General features: G+C 37.6%; 2 protein-coding genes across 3 annotated transcripts; both read right to left on the bottom strand.

The window, feature by feature from the left end:
* Positions 1 to 482: 482 nt before the first annotated feature.
* On the bottom strand, positions 483 to 7,791 carry LOC138906398 (uncharacterized). Of its 2 annotated transcripts, XR_011413729.1 has the most exons (3): positions 7,642 to 7,791; positions 1,168 to 1,284; positions 483 to 1,092 (listed from the first exon to the last, which is right to left on the bottom strand). XR_011413729.1 is itself a non-coding variant. In XM_070195075.1 (2 exons), exon 2 carries the CDS (start codon positions 7,180 to 7,182, stop codon positions 5,938 to 5,940), a length of 1,245 nt encoding a protein of 414 aa, XP_070051176.1. In that variant the 5' UTR covers positions 7,642 to 7,791; the 3' UTR covers positions 5,805 to 5,937. The 2 variants fall into 2 exon arrangements, 1 of the variants encoding a protein (XP_070051176.1); XM_070195075.1 differs by lacking the exons at positions 483 to 1,092; positions 1,168 to 1,284 and adding an exon at positions 5,805 to 7,182.
* An 8,929-nt stretch (positions 7,792 to 16,720) lies between these two features.
* On the bottom strand, positions 16,721 to 18,474 carry LOC138904468 (uncharacterized). Its single transcript, XM_070192966.1, has 2 exons — positions 17,480 to 18,474; positions 16,721 to 17,282 (listed from the first exon to the last, which is right to left on the bottom strand). Exons 1-2 carry the CDS (start codon positions 18,472 to 18,474, stop codon positions 16,721 to 16,723), a joined length of 1,557 nt encoding a protein of 518 aa, XP_070049067.1.
* Positions 18,475 to 20,333: the final 1,859 nt, after the last annotated feature.

Genomic DNA, 20,333 nt, shown 5'->3' with positions numbered 1-20,333 from the left:
ATTAATTTTAATACATTAGCCAGGGAAGTGATGGAAAAAATGCATGGGGATCTGAAAAAAAAGTATGCACTTGCCCACTGACAACTGTGAGAAATATGCAAATTCTGAAAAATAAAGTATGAACTTTTCCACCGATATCCGTGTGAAACATGTAAATTCTAAAAATAAAAGTATGAACTTTTTCATCTATATCAGTGGGATAAATGCAAATTCTGAAAAAAAATCATGAATTTTTCCACCGATATCAGTGGGAAATATGCAAGTTCTGTAACCAAAGTGACGAACCTTCCCACGGATTCAGTGGGAATGTCGTGGGAAATCTGAAAATTATTTTTGTGCACAACGCAGCTTTTTATACTGCACCACCTGCCAAACAAAAAATACAACCACCAACAACCTAAATACAATTAAACATTCACACAAAATTCAGCATCTTCCAATCCATTTCATTAATTAACAACCAACCAAAACTGAAAATACTAGAAACCAATAATGCAACTAAATATTCAAATAAGAAATTCAGCATTCAATCTTATCCAATTGATACATAATATCCAACATCATAGTCCCACCCAAAGTCAGATTAATAAAAGAAACTACTCCTTAATCTTGTTAGAGCGCGATGGAGAACGTGGTAGAGGAAATGGACCAGATGCTAAGAGGGAGTTTAGCTGGGCCTTGAGGCTTTCAACATAATCAGTGACACGTGTGAATGCAGCATCCTTTCGCCTCATTTCTTCCTCCCTCCGTCTCTCCTCTTCCTCCCTCTGCCTATCTTCTTCCTCCATTCGCTTTGCCTCCTCCTCCCGCGCAGCCCTTTCATATGCATACAACTCAGTGATCTCTTCTATTCAATAGCTCAAACTCATCCTGATTAATCGAGGACCTTGAGGAAGAAGAGCCACCATATCCAAAAGATCGACGACTAGAACTAAACTCTGATACAAGGCCGTAAACTCTTCCCTTATGTACGCCACCAGCCGCCTTAATCCACAAGTCCATATAATTCTCCTGGGATGGTTGGATTAGCTTTCCTTGATCATCAGTTGGTTGGCTTTGAATGAACTCCTCCAAGGATTGTTTGAAAGTATTCTGCAAAAAAGTTACAACTATTATATGAATAAATTTAATTAATAAAAAATATTAAAAAGTAACTTGAAATCTTACATAGGTTGTCTCGGCTCGTGGCTCGATCCAAGTTATTTTTGTTCCATCCTTTAGCTTCTTCATATGTGTATACTCAAATACCTCATCTTGAGTAACCGGTCTTTTTAAATACTTTTCCTGTTAAATACCATTTAATGCAGTAAGTTCATTTTGTTAAATTTCTATATTTTTTCACTAGGGACAAAATTTGTTTGTTTCACCAAATCATTAAATATTTACAAGTACAGTAGCTATTGCTAGAGAATTTCTTTTCTTGGTTGATGCATAAGAGATAAACAACACATGAAAAAAGCAAAATTAAAGTGTTATGTCCATGAAACTTCAAAAAGATCAGTTAACTGTTTTCAAATTAAAGTGCTATGTCTACGAAACTTCAAAATTATACTGAAAGTAATGTTTGACCTCCTTGAGTGTTTTGAGTTTTTTGTTATTAGTAATAGATGTCCACACTAATACGTACTCTGCTTGGATGGTTTTATGTGAAAAAGAAACTTTCTTAAACAGAAGAATATCAAAAACTTATACACAAACTTCATTTATTCCACATCTCATGTAATACAAACAAGAATACAAAGCATTACAAATGTATTAACTCACAAAGAGGAGAGGACACAATTCCTCAAAAAGAAAAGACAAAAAAACAAATATCGTAAAAACATTTACTACATTTTGTTTATTGATACAATATGGACAGGACCATATAGCATAGTCTGAGGAAAACGATAAGTGGCAGAGGATTTTAATAAATTAAGGGTATTTGCGTCTGTTGCCATGAGTAGTCATATTTGCATAACAAGGGCAAGTTTCAGTGTTGCCAGAAGTGCCAAGAGGAACACAGTTACATCTAGCACAACAAGTTCCACATGCTCTCTTACACAATATTGGCCAATTAGTGTTTGTTTCATAGATTTACTTATAGTAATCTTGGCCAAGATAAGATTCTTGTTTCATTTTAGATGAACAACTATCAATTAGTGTTTGTTTCATAGATTTACTTATAGTAATTACCTTATAAGTAACTTAATTGTATAAACACAGGACTAGACTAGTATAATAAACACATACCAATCTTCTTCGATGAGCCCCCATACTTATTGAACCTCCCGTGTGCAAGGAGCCACCTTTGTCGGACAAGCGGGCCGCCTTTGCCAATTCACTTTTCTTTTTAAATTCTGGAGAGGCCCAATACTCAGTTAGTTTAGTCGATATATCCTCAGTAATCCAACTTGGCATCTCTTTCTTATCTCGAGCTTCTCGAAGCATATCAGTCAACCTATCAGCACATTTCTTAAAAAAGACGCCTCGTACCTCTGCCTCACGTTCAACTGGCCAAGCACACTTCATCTGCAAATAATTAAGTTGTTAGATTGGTTAAATATGAGTTGAAAAATGAAATAATTTATTTTACCCTAAATTCATCAAACATCTTGTCCCTAATGTTCCATGGAACATCTGACCAGCACTTCCAAGGTCCATGATAAAATGAACATATTGATTCAACCACAACTTTTGTAGCTTGAGTACAAGGATGAAGCCTGCATTAAATTAAACATGTTAGAAACCAGATTTATAATTAATTAGAAAATAAACAAATAATACGTACCCAAATCCATTGAGAATGATAATCAACCTCCCGAGATCATCTAACCTTCCAAAATTTGGAGGATCTTGAGCATGTATAGGAGGCTGTGTAACTGAATCACTATCAATGCATGGGGACGTCGGAGGGCTATCTACTCCAATACGCATCCTAGAAATGCTAGGAGATGAATATGGAGTAGATTCAGATGAAGGCATGAAAGAGTGGTTTGCACGCCGACTAGAAGATGTGAGCATGCTAGGGGAAAAATAAGAGGGTATGCCGAGGGAAGATAATGAAGGAATAATGGGAGACGATGACGATTGAATGCCATGGAATGGAATGACTGGAGTAGATGATGGGGGTATGGCAGGTCTAGGTGTAGGCATAGATGGGCAAGCAGGTCTAGATGAAAATATCCCATTTATGTCTTGGGAAGACATATGATGATAGTAAGGGGCAGAGGACGGAGCAGTATACCCTAGGTGTGGTATAGAGTATAAGGGAGGTGGAACTGAAGACGGGCATGTAGGTGGAGGCACATGCGGACCAGAAGGTGCAGGTGGTGAAAAGGTAAGGAGACGACCTAAGTTACGTAAAACTTATTTCTTCTTCTTTGATTTACCTCCAGCAGCCATCTGAATAATACAAGCATAAGAAAAAAAAAAATAACATGTTAATTCTCTTAGCAGCAAATTTAAAAGCATAATTACTACATAATTTAGAAAAAACAAATATGTCAATTATCTTCATCGCTTGTTTTATTTTCATCATCCATTCCATCGTCATCGCTTGTTACATTTTCATCATCAGTTTCATCCTCCCCGCTTCTTTCATTTTCATCAGAAAATTCTTCCTTATCAATGAATTCATTTCATCACCTGAATCTTCCTCCGCATTGGCCATAGATGTCCCAGTTCCATAATTTTACTTCAACTGACAGATCAATTTCTTCGTATATGCCTTCACTATGTAGCTCATATTCTAATTCATTATCCACAATTTGTTGAACACTTGATATATCATTTTGGTATGCTACAACTAGTGAATCCTCAACTTCCACTCTTCCAACTGGCTTAGTTTTAATAACTACCCACCATTCATTCTTATTTTTACACGTCGATGGATAAGGAGCGTAATACACTTGCTTCACATTTTGTGCTTTAACAAATGGATCATAGCTTTCGTAATCCTTCGCGTGCTTAACTTCTACTATTTTGTATTGTGGGTGTACCTTTGTACCTCTATTTGGTGTGGGATCGAACCACTTGCATTGAAAAAGTACCAACTTTTTCTTTGGCCAACCAACATACTCTATTTCTAAAATCTCCTGGAGCACACCATAATAATCAATATCCCCACCTTGGTCACCATCACCACCTTTCACCCATACCCCGCTATTAATGGTTTTCTTATTCTTAGACCATTCTTCCGTATGAAACTTGTATCCATTGACAAAATACGTAGACATGATTTTGACTTATGGGGTAGGTCCCCAAGTTATATCACGCAAAAAAGATCACATATACTATTATTTGGATTATGAACTTATATAGAGTTGAAAAAAATTGAGAAGTTAGAAAAACATATAGTGTATAAATAATAAAAAATTTGTTACATATTAATTAATACTTACGTAATCTCTAAACCACTCTGAAAACCTACGATAAATATTAGCATGGACGAACAGACTCACAAAGTAACTGTCAGACATTTTACAATGTTTATTAGTTAAAAGAAGAATAGATTATGCACATAGGTCAATAGTATAATTCCAAACCTACTTGTAAAACTGTTGAACTGCGGGGCAATTCAGTAATACATGTGTTGCAGCCAATTTTTTTCCTTATCAGTCCAACTTCTTTTTTGACGACTTCTCGGACCTCTACCTAATTGATTGAATATGGATATAGGGGGTGCCAAAGGATCATTATCTCCTTCATTATGCCGATTCGGCCTATTTCTCAAACATGGAACATGATTCTCAAAATAATACGAACAAAAATGAGAGGTTTCTCTAACTAGATACGCTTCACATATTGATCCCTCAATCCTGGCCTTTTGTTTCACGGTCCGTTTATATTTTCCAATAATCCTGCATAGCACACTTTTAGATAGGAATTTTTTTTACCAAAATACATAAAGAGAAAATAATTAATGATCATTACCTCTCGAAGGGATACATCCATCTACATTGAACCGGTCCTCCAAGTCGTGTCTCTTGTGCAAGGTGAATTGGGAGATGTTCTATTACATTGAAGAAAGCACATGGAAAAATTTTTCCTAGTTTATTTATGATTAAAAGAATATTACTTTCCATGAAAATTAGGTTTTCATCCCTTAATGTGTTAGAACACAAGTCCTTAAAAAATAAGTTTATCTCTGTGATGGGTTTTCATATTCTCTCAGGCAATGAACTAAATGCAATAGGAATTAATGATTCCAAGAAAATGTGACAATCATGGCTTTTCATATACATCAAATTTTCTTCTTTCATGTCAACACACCTGGATAAGTTTGACGCATACCCATCGGGAATCTTCAAATTCCTAACTCAGTCGCAGATCTTTCGTTTATCATCCAAAGTGTATGTATAACTAGTCTTAGGCTTCACCATCCTGTTATTTACTTCCTTTAGTTCTAATTCTCTTCGCCTGCAGTATTCTTGTAAATCCATCCTAGCCTTCAAGTTATCTTTTGTCTTGTTCTTGTCATCCATAACAGTATAAAATAGGTTATCAAAAAGATTCTTCTCAATATGCATGACATCCAAATTATATCGAAGAAGATTATACTTCCAATAAGGTAACTCCCAAAATATGCTTTGTTTAGTCTAGTTATGATCAATGCCATAACCAAGTATTCTTAGCTGGTGGAGACTCCGTTACCTTAGGTAGATCTTTAATCCTCTCCCAAATTTCCTCACCTGACAAGGTTGGTGGTGGCTCATCATAATTAGTTTGATTCTTCATAAACGTACTAGTATTTCTTCTGAACTCATGATCCATTGGCAAGAACCACCGGTGACAGTCAAACCATGTGTTTTTACCTCCATGTTTCAAAGTGAATGCTTTTGTATCTTCCATACAGTAGGGGCAGGCTAACTTTCCAGCAGTCGACCACCCAGACAATATTCCATACGCAGGAAAATCATTAATAGTCCACATCAAAGCAGCACGTAATCTAAAGTTTTACTTAGTTGATATGTCGTATGTTTCAACACCTTCATGCCATAATAATTTTAGATCATCAATCAACGGCTGCAAATATACATCAATTAAACCTTTTGGATTACTTGGACCCAGAACTATGCAAGTTAGGAACAAATATGAACTTGTCATACACATTTCAGGTGGAAGATTATATGGCGTAACAAAGACTGGCCAACATGAATATGGTGCAGCAGAGACAGAAAATAGAGTGAATCCATCTGCACATAAATCCAACCTAACATTTCTTGGTTCATTAGCGAAGTCTGGAAACATCCTATCAAAATGCTTCCATACTTCTCCATCCGAAAGAAGACACAAAATACCAGGCGGCCTTCTATTTTCATGGTGCCATCTCATATGAGGAGCAGAACTTATTGATGCATACATCCTCTTTAATCTTGGTATTATTGGTAAGTAATGCATCTTCTTAACTGCAACTTTCTTACCTTTGACATTTGTGACTTCCTTAAAATGAGACAGTCCACAAAATTTGCACGCTTCTAGAGCCGCATCATCTTTATAATATAACATACAACCATTTTCACAACAATCAATTTTTGTTGAGGAAAGTCCTAACTTGAAAACCAATTTTTTTGCATTATAGTAATCATTGGGTAAGTTAATGTTCGGACTAACTTCACTCATGAGCCCAATTATAGCATCCATGCCCGCTTGAAAAATATTCCAATCTGATTTAATAGTTAGTAATCTAACTGCAACAGAAAACTCAGAGTGCTTTGAGCCTTCATAGAGTGGACGACTAGCCGACTCTAATGATTCATAGAAGCGCTTTGCCTCATCATTGGGAGGCTCAACAACATTTTGTTGGGATTGAACCCCTGGGTAAAAACCAAAAGCATCTGACACCATTTCATGTAATCGAGAATTTTTAACATTATTCTCCATTTGTGTACTTCTCTCACCACTAACTAGATTTTGAAAATGAACATCACCAACACTATAATAGTTCTCTCCATGAACAGTCCACACATAATTTTCCCTAAACCCCTTGCTATAAAGATGAACTTTAATATTTTTCGGTTGTAACAACTTTGTACACTTATATTTCACACAAGGACACCTAATTGTTCCTTCGTTACGAAATTCAGGAAGTGTTTTTGCATGACCAATAAATTCTTTAACACCTTCAACAAATTCTTCCTTTAATCCGCAACGATTAGGATGATTCCTATCGTACATCCATCTACGATGTTCACGTTCCATCTAGTACACAAATAAACATAAACAAATAAATAGACTTAGAACAATTTATTTGTTTCAAGTTAGTTTGCAATTAATCTTGAATAGTATACCTTAAAAAACTTACTTAGTTTACAATTAATTATGAATAGTATACCTTAAAGAACTCACTTTTATTCATCTTTTTATAAGTCAAGAAAAGGCTTTGGTTCTAGATCAAATTACTATGAATGAAAAGTATTTTTTCATAGAAATGCTCCTATTAAGTTCTTGGAATCAGTTTAAAAAGTCAAACCAAGATTCTAACACATTGGTTATCATCCATAAATAAATTTAAACTTGGAGGATAGATATAATATTCACAATAAAGGATTTTTTATCAAGGTAAAAGCAATATAAATTCATGTAGTTGTTCTAGCAATTTAACAACTTAACTTACATTTAACAGCTGAAACCAACTTAGAGATTAGCAAATGAAGTTACCTCAAGACTTATAACCTGATTTTGTCTTCTTTCACACTTTTGTATCTTCACTTCCTGGTCACTTAAAAAAGTTAGAAACTTGTAAGCATATATTCCATGAAAACTGTTTGGAGAAATGGCTATTTATGCACAAGGATAGAAAAGCAACTTTTCCACTATCATAGAAAATAGTGGAAGAGTATCGAAAACTAGAAGATGAAGGAAAAAGAGATTATAGTTTTGAGAAAGAGTGTGCTCTTCTCTTGCAATCTAGCTTGAATAGAGGGTATTGCCATTCTAGGCTTTTCCTTTCGTTGTAGCTTTTGCAATTGATGATGCTTAAATAACAGAGTATTTTGTGTCATCAAAACTAAATAGGTCAAACACAGTCAAGATTGAGAGGTAACACCGGGAATTTTTGTTAATTTACTTAAACAGAAGAGAATAATGAAATGAAGCTAGTGTTTAAAACTATTACACGTAATGCAGAATTTTCAATACATCAAAATTAACAAAAACTATGGAGTTGTAACCTAAAATCAATAGAAATCTACTAAAATATCAATATTGCGTGACACTTTTACAAATTAAAGTTTACTACATTGGTCCTTAATATCTTGTTTAACCAAACCCCGTAGTTCTAATTAAATGACGGAAAAATAAAGAGAACTATATTCAATAATCTGCAAACGTCTTGAAACCTAAAAGCTTAAATTTGCCATACAAAAAGTCATGAAATTGGATGCAACTAACACCATAATCAGTACATAAATATTGTCACACCCCAACTACACACACAAACACACACACAAAAGGTAGATTTAGGAGATTTGGAATGTTATCTTTAATCTGCTTTAGTATGCATTCAGGCCATACCAACTTATCCTGTATCAGTTTAGAAATCGGTGAAAAATTCTTTGCATTGTGATAATGGATTTGGCATTTTCGGTTTTGCAGTTTTGACTAAGAACTATAGATTACAATTATACAGTCTAATAGTTGTGGGTTCCAGTATCTAGATTGGTAATGCCTAGATGTTTTAAGACTTTAAACTTTGGATCACAATTATTATCTTAGTATATTCTGTGTTTCACAAATTGAGATCATATAGTTCGTCATTGCCTCCTTACTAGTAGAACAAAAAATAAAGACAGTAAAAATCCGCTAAATTTGAAAAAATTCAAGAATCACTCAAGCAAAACGCATTATCAGCAGGGGCAAATGTACAGGACACGATCATGTAACCACAACCCCAAACGACAGGACAAAAGATTGAACCTTCACAGATACAACAACAAAATATAGACAGACAATTAAATATATCTAAAACTACATCTCTTATTGTCACGACCCAAAATCACACCACAGGAGTCGTGATGGCACCTAGTCTCTAAGACTAGGTAAGCCGATTTTCATTGTATTTTTTTGAAGCCATTTTTTTTTTGAATTAAATAAATAATCAAAACTAACAGCGGAAATAATTACAATATACAACCTCCCAAGACTGGCAGTACTGAGTCACGAATTCTAATTGAAGATATAGAATGATCACGAGGACCGAATATACAATACTGTTTGATTACAAATTAACAGTACAATAAAATGAAAAAACTCCAAGGAACTGCGATAACTAAGCAGCTCTATCTTGAATCCTTATGATCCCGCTTTAACTGTGCTCAAGTCCCTTATCTTCAATACCTGGCTCTTTTTTAAGTTAGGCCGATATTTCAAAATAGCCTTCTTGCTTGAATTGGCCTCCGGACAGCTCAAATCTCAAGTTTTCCCGTGAAAACCTTGCTCAAAAATCGCCCAACCCGAGCTTGAAATGCCCAAAAATGACAAAAGCTCGGAACCCCTATGTTTTTGTATTGCCCAGGGGTTTTCGTATCCGCGGTGATTTCTTCACACTTGCGTTAAATTTTTCGCACCCGCGGCCTTCGCATCCGCGGCATATTTTTCGCACCCGTGGTGCCTGGCCAGCCCATGAAATTTCTGCTTCCGTGACTCATTTCTCGCATCCGCGAGCTCGCACCTGCGGCCCTTTTTCGCGCAGGTGCGATCATACCAGATGCCCAGCTGCTTCAACTCCTCCTCCAAATCCAAATTCGATCTGTTAGGCATCCAAACTCACCCGAGGCCCCTCGGGACCCCAACCAAACATACCATCAAGTCCTAAAACATCATACGAACTTAGTCAAATTCTTAAATCATATCAGACAATATCAAAACAATGATTTGCACTTCAAATCAAAATCTATGAACTTTGAACTTTCAAATTCTTTATCTTGTGCCGAAACACATCAAATCAATTCGGAATGACTTTAAATTTTTCACACAAGTCATAAATGACATAACGGACCTATTCAAATTTCCAGAATCGGATTCCGACCTCGATATCAAAAAGTCAACCCCCCGATCAAACTTCCCAAAAATTCAACTTTCGGTATTTCAAGCTTAATTCCACTACAGACCTCCAAATAATTTTTCCGACACGCTCCTAAGTCCAAAATCACCATACGGAGCTATTGACATCATCAAAATTCCATTCCGGAGTCATTTATTTTTCAAAAGTCAACTCTCCGGTCAACTCTTTCCATTTAAGCTTCAAATTAAGGATTGTTCGTTTAATTAAATTTCGAATCTTTAGTAAATCAAACTCGACCACACCCGCAGGTCATAATACATATTGCGAAGCTGCTCGAGACCTTAAGTCATTGAACGGGGAGTAAATTCTTAAAACGACAAGTCGGGTCGTTACATTCTTCACCTCTTAAACAAACGTTCGTCCTCGAACGTGCTAAGAATCTTTCTGAGGACTTTAAATTACTGAGTATATTCTTGCACACATACTTGTGGGTGATTCTACATTCCCGCAATTTAACACGGGTCCGACAACACCATCTCAATTGAGATTATTTCTTTTCTCCATTCTTATAAGCTTTAGAGCAAAAATCCCTAACTCTCCATTCATTTCCAAAATACCTGATTTTCACTTTGACGCACGGTATTAGTCTCAACTGGTTATAGCAACTCATGCCTATGCACACATTAACTTTTTTGGGGTATTTCATTCTTCACCGCTTAGGATCATTCGCCCTCAAACACACAACATAACTTATCTCTTCTTTCGCACATCTCAATCCCCCAAATCTTTCTAAATCTCAATTTTTTTTCAGAAAATTTCGGCAGAGTCTCCGCTGTAATTGGGCCTATCCACCTGCCACAGTAACACCCAAACAACTCCTAACAACATATCCACAACCCAGCAAAATACCACAGGGTATATATCAATAATATTAATCTCGGCATCATAAGCACTGTATTACCATAATGATATCAGGACATAAAGCACATTATATGTATGCTCATCACCACATCTCTGGTCTTAAAAGCTGCTCATAATTAATTCCAGCATCATCAATTAATCTCATATTAACCACCACCTCATTCCGAATTTTCACAACACTGACAACAGAATGTGAGGCATGAAGACTTCATGATTACTTACTCGGACTAATGAGTCACATTTAACGCCACTTGGGCACTCACCTCATAGGCTAAAACTCAATATTTATAGCATGAAAATGACAGAATATAAACAGAAAAAAAAATACACAAGAATTATCAAATAAGCCTAACAGGCATGACTCCCTATTAATATTATTGTACAAATTAATTTCACAAAGGGATAATTTTAAACTCATAAATATTTCACCACAAGGACCTCGTCCTTACATAACTTCCATCGCGGCTTGCAGCCAGGTTTAAATATTTCACATCATGTAAAAATGCGAGGATCGCGTCCTCAAATCCGAATCACAATTATGTTGCACATTGTGCCAACTGAAATTTTCAATTTCCTTTATTTCTCCTTTTCAATACATTTCATAAACAATTTTCACAACATATAATGCACCCTCATACCGGTAGGGTGTATAATTCATAAAAATTAGAATCAATTATTCTAAAACACATTAAACCCACTGTAATGAATAATAAAAATTATTTTTTTGGACTTATATCCCTCAATGGTATACAGAAATAAAATAACAGACACAGACTCACATCTTTAAATCTCCCATCAGGGATAACATATAAGTGGGTCACAAATTTACGAAGCTCATCCATAAGTAGAGCATAATAGGAGGACTCACCTCAATATTCAGAACCAAATCAAATTAAGGAAAATATCCTTTTATAATAAAATTCAAGATCGTACCTGTAACGACACCATCTGGTGTATCAGCCAAATCATAGTGATTAAATCAACGGGTCGGGCCTCCACCTCTTAGGTGCCCACTACCCGCCTGTCCTCCACCTCTAGCTGACTCTGCACGTAGAGTATCAACTGAAATAAAGCTTGTAGCTGGAGTGTTCTGATGAAATCCACCCCTCCCAAGTCTGGGACAATCTCTCATGATATGCCTAGTATCACCACACTCATAACAACCCCTCTGAGATCGCGGCTGCTCGTACTGAGTCTGTGCTGAATAACTGGAATAACCACTGTAAGAATCTCGTGTCGGTGGTGCACTATAAATTGGAGCACCCGAGTAATCTGATGTGCGGACTGAACTGACCGACTGCTCGAGCCTCCGCTATAATGGGTTCTAGCTGAAGAGTAAAATTCACTGAACCCTCCAGATCTTCGAGACCTTTTGGCCTCCTTAGACTCCCTTTCCTCGCCTAAAACACCCTTAATCTTCCTTGCAATCTCTACTACTTGTTGAAATGGAGTATCAGTTTGCAATTCTCGAGCCATGCATATTTTAATATCATAATCGAGCCCCTCAATGAATCTGCGGACCCGCTCTATGATTGTAGGAACCAAGATCGGTGCATGATGGGCTAACTCACTGAACCTGATAGCATATTCTGACACTGTCATAGTGCCCTGACGCAACCGTTCAAACTCTGTGCGCCACGCATCTCTGAGAGTCTGGGTAACAAACTCTTTCAAGAACATTTATGAAAATTGAGCCCAAATTGGTGGTGTGGCGTCGGCTGGTCTACCTTCTTCATAGATTTTCCACCACCGATAAGCTGCGCCTGACAGTTGAAATGTAGTAAAGGCAACTCCGCTCACATCCACAATACCCATGGTGCGGAGAATACGGTGACAATTTTCTTGAAATTCTTGGGCATCCTCTGTAGCTATGCCACTGAAAGTAGGTGGACTATACCTTTTAAACCTTTCAAGTCTCTTTGTTCTTCTTCTGATGCCTCGGGCCTGACCTCAGGTCAAACCGGAATAATAGGTTGTACCGGTACTACACCCGGAACTTGACTAACTTGAACCTGCTGCTTTGGAGCTGAGATAGGAGTCTGAGCTACTCTCCCAATATGCGGAATGTTTGGTACAACAGAGATCAATCCCGCTTGAGTTAATGTACCAAACATACTCAGGAATTGTGCTAAAGTCTCCTGAAGTCCGGGGGTAACAACAGGTGCTTCTGGTACCTGTCCCCCAACTGGAGCTACTACTGGCTCCTCAACTGTTGTTCTGACAGGTGCTCTAGTCGCAGTACGTGCCCTTCCTCGACCTCTACCTCGGCCTCTATCTCGGCCCCGGCCTCTTGCAGCCCTAGCAGTATGAGCGGATGCCTGCTCAACTAACCTGGTAGCACGTGTCCTTACCATCTGTGAGAGAATAGAGATACAAAAGCTCAGATTCCAAATTCAACAAATTCTGCACGACAGGAATGAAAGAAATGGAAATTTCCTAGCAGTTCTGTAGCCTCTCGAAGATAACTACAGACGTCTCCGTACCGATTCGCAAGACTCTACTAGAATCGTTCGTGACTCGTAGAACCTATGAACCTAGAGCTCTGATACCAACTTGTCACGACCCAAAATTCCACCACAGGAGTCGTGATGATACCTAATCTCTAAGACTAGGTAAGCCGATTTTCATTGCATTTTTTTGAAGCCATGTTTTTTTTTGAATTAAATAAATAATCAAAACTAACATCAAAAATAATTATAATATACAATCTCCCAAGACTGGTAGTACTGAGTCACGAACTCTAATTGAAGACATAGAATGATCATGATGACCGAATATACAATACTGTTTGATTATAAATTAACAGTACAATGAAATGAAAAGACTCCAAGGAACTGCGATAACTAAGCAGCTCTACCTTGAATCCTTACGATCCCGCTTTAACTCTGCTCAAGTCCCTTATCTTCAATACCTGGCTCTTTTTTAAGTTAGGCCGATATTTCAAAATAGCCTTCTTGCTTGAATTGGCCTCCGGACAGCTCAAATCTCAAGTTTTCCCGTGAAAACCTTACTCAAAAATCGCCCAACCCGAGCTTGAAATGCCCAAAAATGGCAAAAGCTCGGAACCCCTCTGTTATTGTATTGCCCAGGGGTTTTCGCATCCGCAGTGATTTCTTCGCACCTGCGGCAAATTTTTCGCACCCGCGGCTTTCGCATCTGCGGCGAATTTTTCGCACCCGCGGTCTTCGCATCCGCGACATATTTTTCGCACCTGTGGTGCCTGGCCAGCCCATGAATTTTTCGCTTCCGCTACTCATTTCTCACATCCGCGAGCTCGCACCTGCAGCCCTTTTTCGTGCAGGTGCAATCATACTAGATTCTCAGCTGCTTCAACTCCTCCTCCAAATTCAAATTCGATCCGTTAGGCATCCAAACTCACCCGAGGCCCCCCGGACCCCAACCAAACATACCATCAAGTCCTAAAATATCATATGAACTTAGTCAAATTCTTAAATCATATCAGACAACATCAAAACGATGAATCGCACCTCAAATCAAAATCTATGAACTTTGAACTTTCAAATTCTTTATCTTGTGCCGAAACACATCAAATCAATTCAGAATTACTTCAGATTTTGCACACAAGTCATAAATGACATAACGGACCTATTCAAATTTCCAAAATCGGATTCCGACCTCGATATCAAAAAGTCAACCCCCTAGTCAAACTTTCCAAAATTTTAACTTTCGGCATTTCAAGCTTAATTCCACTACAGACCTCCAAATAATTTTTCCGACACGCTCCTAAGTCCAAAATAACCATACGGAGCTATTGACATCATCAAAATTCCATTCCGAAGTCATTTGTTTTCTTTCAAAAGTCAACTCTCCGGTCAACTCTTTCCATTTAAGCTTCAAATTAAGGATTCGTTTAATTAAATTCCGAATCTTTAGTAAATCAAACTCGACCACACCCGCAGGTCATAATACATATTGCGAAACTGCTCGAGACCTTAAGTCATTGAACGGGGCATAAATTCTTAAAACGACAAGTCGGGTCGTTACACTTATTGACCACTACAACTAGATTTTCAACTTAAATTGAGTATTCTCTACTTTAATCAACTTCCTCAATCTTGGGACCTGCACCGCTAGCACCAGTAGAATGACCAACTTAAATTGGAACCCTAGGTTTTTAGGCATTTAGGGTAAAATCAGAAAAGGGAGAAAGAAAGGGGGAGGAAGCGAGACAGAGAGAGAGATAGAGAGGCCTTTCCGAAAGCTCACTTATTTCTGAAAATGGGGGAAAGGTCTGGTCTGCGAAGAGAATGAGAGAGAAAGAGAAGAATGAGAGTGAAAAAGAGAAGAAAAATAAGGGGTATACCTAATGTAATAGGAAATACTTTCCCACTGATTCACTGGGTAAATTTGTGGGAATTGTCTTATATAAATTTAATTTTTTTGGTGAAACAATTTTTAAGCTAGCGGGTTTTTGGACCAAATATAAGAATTCAAAATTTTGAGCTTCTCACTGCATCAGTGGGAATATTAAAATATTTTTTTATCTTAGGTTCCCACCGTTTCACTAGGTATATTTTAATAATTTTATTTTTAATGACATTCCCACTAATTCGGTGGGAAACAAATTACGCGCTTTTTTGCGCCAACTAGTTCCCACCTATAGTCTGTGGGAACGTTTTTAAAAAAAGGTAAAGAAAATTTTTCCATTTCCCACTGAATTGTTTTACATTTCAGTGGGAACTGCTACTGATAATATATCTGTGGGAAACTTTCCTGGAAAATTTGCATTTTTCTAGTAGTGCCTACACTGGTAGGATTTCAACTTCACTACTGAGCAATCTTTAAATTACAACCTATTGCAACCCAGAAATTAAACTCTTAATCCCTCACTAACTTACAATACACCTATTACAAGCCACATTTCAATACACCTATTACAAAGACTTCAACTCATGACTAACTCTAGTCACGACACAAGCTCTACTGGTTTGTGGTTTTTGAGGTTCCTAATCTAAGCTTCTAGATAAGCAAAGTAGGAATTACAATAAATAACAAATACAAAGATACAACTCAACTAAGGACATACAAAAGACTTGTTATGGAGCTGGTCCGTAGTAGTGTTGCAGTTTGTTCTTGATGCACTTGTGACTTCAATGCTGGATAATCAGATCTTGAATGCTTTTCTGAATATCACAAGTGTTCAAGTGATGTTTTGTTGTAATGCTTCTTGTTAATATCCTTTGAATGACATCACTTAGATGATGTAAACACTTGGTTGGTAAAAAGTCCTTCACAATGGGAAGTGATTGTTGCACTATTTCTGCACTATAGCATGTACAGTACATGTAGTCACTTTCCAACTATAGAGTTGACTTCGTGCTGCTGTCAGGGAAACTCCAAGGGATCAGGTCCCTGAGTTGGTTCTATTCTATCTAAGGTCATACAACTCACATTAGCTTAAGTCCATTGATGGATAAATATACCAAGTGTGCATTAGGTCCTTTATCTGGTTTTTGGCAATAAGCTTGTTAGATCATCAAAACATAAATCTAACATACTTTAAACCCATCAATTTCCCCCTTTTTGATGATGACAAACTTTAAAAATTGACAACCATTTGCAGAGCATAATAAACGAAATAAAGTACCAGGAACTTCACAAGTTCCCCCGGACTCTATGCTTCCCCCTTAATCAGATCTTCCCCCTTTTGACATCATTAAAAATACACAAGCAAACAATCAACATAAAGAAATCTAGCCTAGCTAACTCATGCCACATGTGTGCTCACAACATGATAGAAAAGAGAAGCAGAAAAAGACAAGCATTTAACAGCAAAAGAGTCTTCATTGATTTTTATAAAACATAAGCCTTTTCCATTACAACAAAGGCAAGTTTGGACTGTTGAAAGCGAGAGCAGTACAGGTGAAATCCATTCACATCACAAAAAAGACAAAAACAACTACCACAAGTCATCAAAACAAAAGATAGAAACTTGACACTGGTCACTGGAAGATTTTCATAGGGGGCACTAGAGAAGGAAGGCTTGGAGGGGGAAACAAGAGTGTTGAGAACAAGGTCAATCCGAGCATTTGCAGACATTTGCTCTGCGAGCAGTTTCTCTCGCAGGTTCTCCACCTGTTGACTAAGCTCAGCATTTTCTTTAGACAGACGAGCAACTTCTTCACTTGATGAACTGGAGGGTCCTGGTGCTACTATAGCCTGACTAAGCTGAGTCTCAAGAATGGCGTTCCTTGCATTCAACTTCTTAATCTCCTCTGTGGCACTATTCTGGGCGTTGATTAGTTGTGAGATCGTCGAAGTGCTTCCCATTCCTCCAACATTTTCAATACATTCACATTCATCCGGTGTAGTTTTTGAGAAGGTTCGTTTCCTGGTCCCCATCTCTATTCCCTGCCTGTTTCCACCATTATTAAAGTACATGGCAGTAATAGCATCTGAGGATCATGTCCACTTAAGAGATTTCTCAAGATCATTTTTACTTTCTCCAATTCTGCTTAAAGCTGCCTATTTTTCTCAAGCTCAGCACACAGACTAGTTTTCACATTATTTAGCTCATTTTCAAGTTTAATATGTGCCTCACTAGCTACTTACTTCCCTTTTTCAAAATTTCCAGGCCTACATTCTGCTTTAAGTCCCTCAATTGTTTCCTCTAGGTCTACGATTACCCCTAAGAAATCATCTCTTTCTTGCTCAGTAATGGCAATTTTCTCCACTAAGGCATTCTTTTCTTTACTAAAGTTCTTTGTAATTTCTTTCAAGTCAACTACAACTATCATTAAATCATCTCTTTCATGTTCTACACTAGCAATTTTTTCTGTTAGAAACTCCTTCTCATTTTTCAAATTTTCTATAGTTTCCTTCAGGTCAACTACACAAACCACCAAGTCATCTCTAGTCTGCTCAGCATCTCCTAACTCTATGGTCAAGGCATCATTATCACTCACAAGACTATGATATGCATCAATCAAAACATTAGCTAATGACATGAGTTTCTTGGGAGAGTAGGATTTTAGATTCCTCTGAACATCCCTAAAGTTTACCTCATCATTGTCATCATCTTCATCATCGTCTGACTGAGCCATCAAAGCAAATATTGAGTCATATTCATTTGCTTCATTTTCAACTGCCATCATAGAACTATCACCTGCATCATTTTCTTCTTCTGATTCACTGGAGGAGTCTCCCCATGCTGTAAGATCTTGCTTCACAACCCTGTCAGCTACGTTTTTCCTTTTGAAGCATTTGTCAGGAACCGAGTTCCTCTTGGCTGCTTTATCAGAGTTGTGCTTGAAATGCTCTTGCTTTAGAAGAGGACAGTCCTTGATGAAATGCCTTGGCTTTCCACACTTATGACAGAGGTCATAATTCTTTGGTTTGCTGGAACTGCCTCTCTTTGGTATACCTCCATTTCTTCGAACCATTTTCTGAAACCTTCTGGTAAGGTATGCCATTTCACTATCCTCCTTACTCGAATCATTATTTTCAGCTTTGAGTACCAGGTTCTTCTCCTTCTTTGGTTCTCTTCTTTCACTGTCCTTCTTTCTCTTCATCTCGTAGGTTTTCAGATTCCCAACTAGCTCGTCCATAGTCAATGTCTGCAGATCCTTGGCTTCAGTGATAGCATTCACCTAACTTTCCCAGGAGCTGGGTAAAACGCTAAGAACTTTCCTCGCGAGCTTGTTCCTAGGAATGATTTCTCCAAGAGAGTGTAGCTAATTTATAATGGAAGTGAATCGAGTATGCGTGTCTTGAATGGATTCATCATCCTTCATTCTAAAGAGCTCATACTCAGTGATGAGCATATCGATCTTGGACTGCTTTACTTGAGTAGTTCCTTCATGTGCCGTTTGTAAAGCTTCCCATATCTCCTTGGCAGACTGACAGGCTGAAATCCTGTTATATTCATCAGGTCCTATACCACACACCAAAATCTTTTTGGCGCGAAAGTTCTTCTCTACAGCTTTCCTGTCAGCGTCATTGTACTCCTTCCTGGTTTTCGGCACCATTACAGCAGGTTATCCTACCTTCTTTGGTGGGATGTATGGACCATCACAAATAACATCCCCGAACTCGGAGTCTTCTGCCATTATAAAGTCATGCATTCGAGTCTTCCACCACTCATAGTATTGGTCGTTGAATCTTGGGGGCCTGTAAGTTGATTGTCCTTCCTCGAAGTTTGGTGGAGCAGCCATGGTGAGGATCATTTCTAGGTGTTAACCTTTTAGAAAGAACCCGCTCTGATACCAATTGATAAAATGTATGAGTCCACCAAACTATATAGAGACCTGGTCCTATAACAGTTCCCACAGAACTAGCTAATCTAATAGTAAGTAAATGACACGAGAGATTTTTACGTGGAAAAATCCCTGCTTAAGGGGATAAAAAACCACGACCTACACTGGTAGGATTTCAACTGCACTACTGAGCAATTTAGATTACAACCTATTGCAACCTAGGAATTAAACTCTTAATCCCTCACTAACTTGCAATACACCTATTACAAACCACTTTGAAATACACCTATTACAAAGACTTCAACTCATGACTAACTCTAGTCACGACACAAGCTCTACGGGTTTGTGGTTTTTGAGGTTCCTAATTTAAGCTTCTAGATAAGCAAAGTAGAAATTACAATAAATAAAAAATACAAAGATACAACTCAACCAAGGACATACAAAAGACTTGTTATGGAGTTGGTCTGTAGTAGTGTTGCACTTTGTTCTTGATGCACTTGTGACTTTAATGCTAGATAATCAGATCTTGAATGCTTTTCTGAATATCACAAGTGTTCAAGTGATGTTTTGTTGTAATGCTTCTTGTTAATATCCTTTGAATGAAATCACTTAGATGATGTAAATACTTGATTGGTAAAAAGCCCTTCCCAATGGGAAGTGACTGTTGCACTGTTTCTGCACTGTAGCATGTACAGTGCAGGCAGTCACTTTCCAGCTATAGAGTTGACTTCGTACTGCTGTCAGAAAAACTCCAAGGGATCAGGTCCCTGAGTTGGTTCTTTTCTATCTGAAGTCATACAGCTCAGATTAGCTTAAATCCATTGATGGATAAATATACCAAGTGTGCAATAGGTCCTTTATCTGGTTCTTGACAATAAGTTTGTTAGATCATCAAAACATAAATCTAAGATACTTTAAACCCATCAAATGTTTTAAAAGGCATTTTTGAGGTGAGCCCTGGGGCAAGGCGCACCAAAACTTTCCCGAGGCGATGGTCTCAAGAGGCATACGCTCAGTAATTCGGGGCGTACGACTTAATACCCAAAATCTCAAAAGTCAGCTTGTAATTACCCAAAGTTTTAAAAAGAAACTGAAACGTTAAATTTAAAAGTCAAGACCTTTTCTTATTAATAGAAGTCCTAATTTATGGTATTTTTCAAGTCTTTATCTTGTCTGCTAGTTTACTACTATCTCCCAAGAGCAACGATGGC

Source organism: Nicotiana tomentosiformis, chromosome 2, assembly GCF_000390325.3.
Source record: "Nicotiana tomentosiformis chromosome 2, ASM39032v3, whole genome shotgun sequence".
Classification (NCBI taxonomy): Eukaryota; Viridiplantae; Streptophyta; class Magnoliopsida; order Solanales; family Solanaceae; genus Nicotiana; species Nicotiana tomentosiformis.
This window is presented reverse-complemented; position numbering and strand designations above follow the sequence as displayed.

Excerpts from the sequence above, each read along its gene's own strand:
- LOC138906398 (XM_070195075.1), bottom strand. The coding sequence starts at position 7,182 with ATGGAACGTGAACATCGTAGATGGATGTACGATAGGAATCATCCTAAT.
- LOC138904468 (XM_070192966.1), bottom strand. The coding sequence starts at position 18,474 with ATGGACGAGCTAGTTGGGAATCTGAAAACCTACGAGATGAAGAGAAAG. Across the intron at positions 17,283-17,479 it reads GGAAATTTTGAAAAAGGGAA|GCAGGGAATAGAGATGGGGA; the intron begins GTAAGTAGCTAG and ends TGGTGGAAACAG.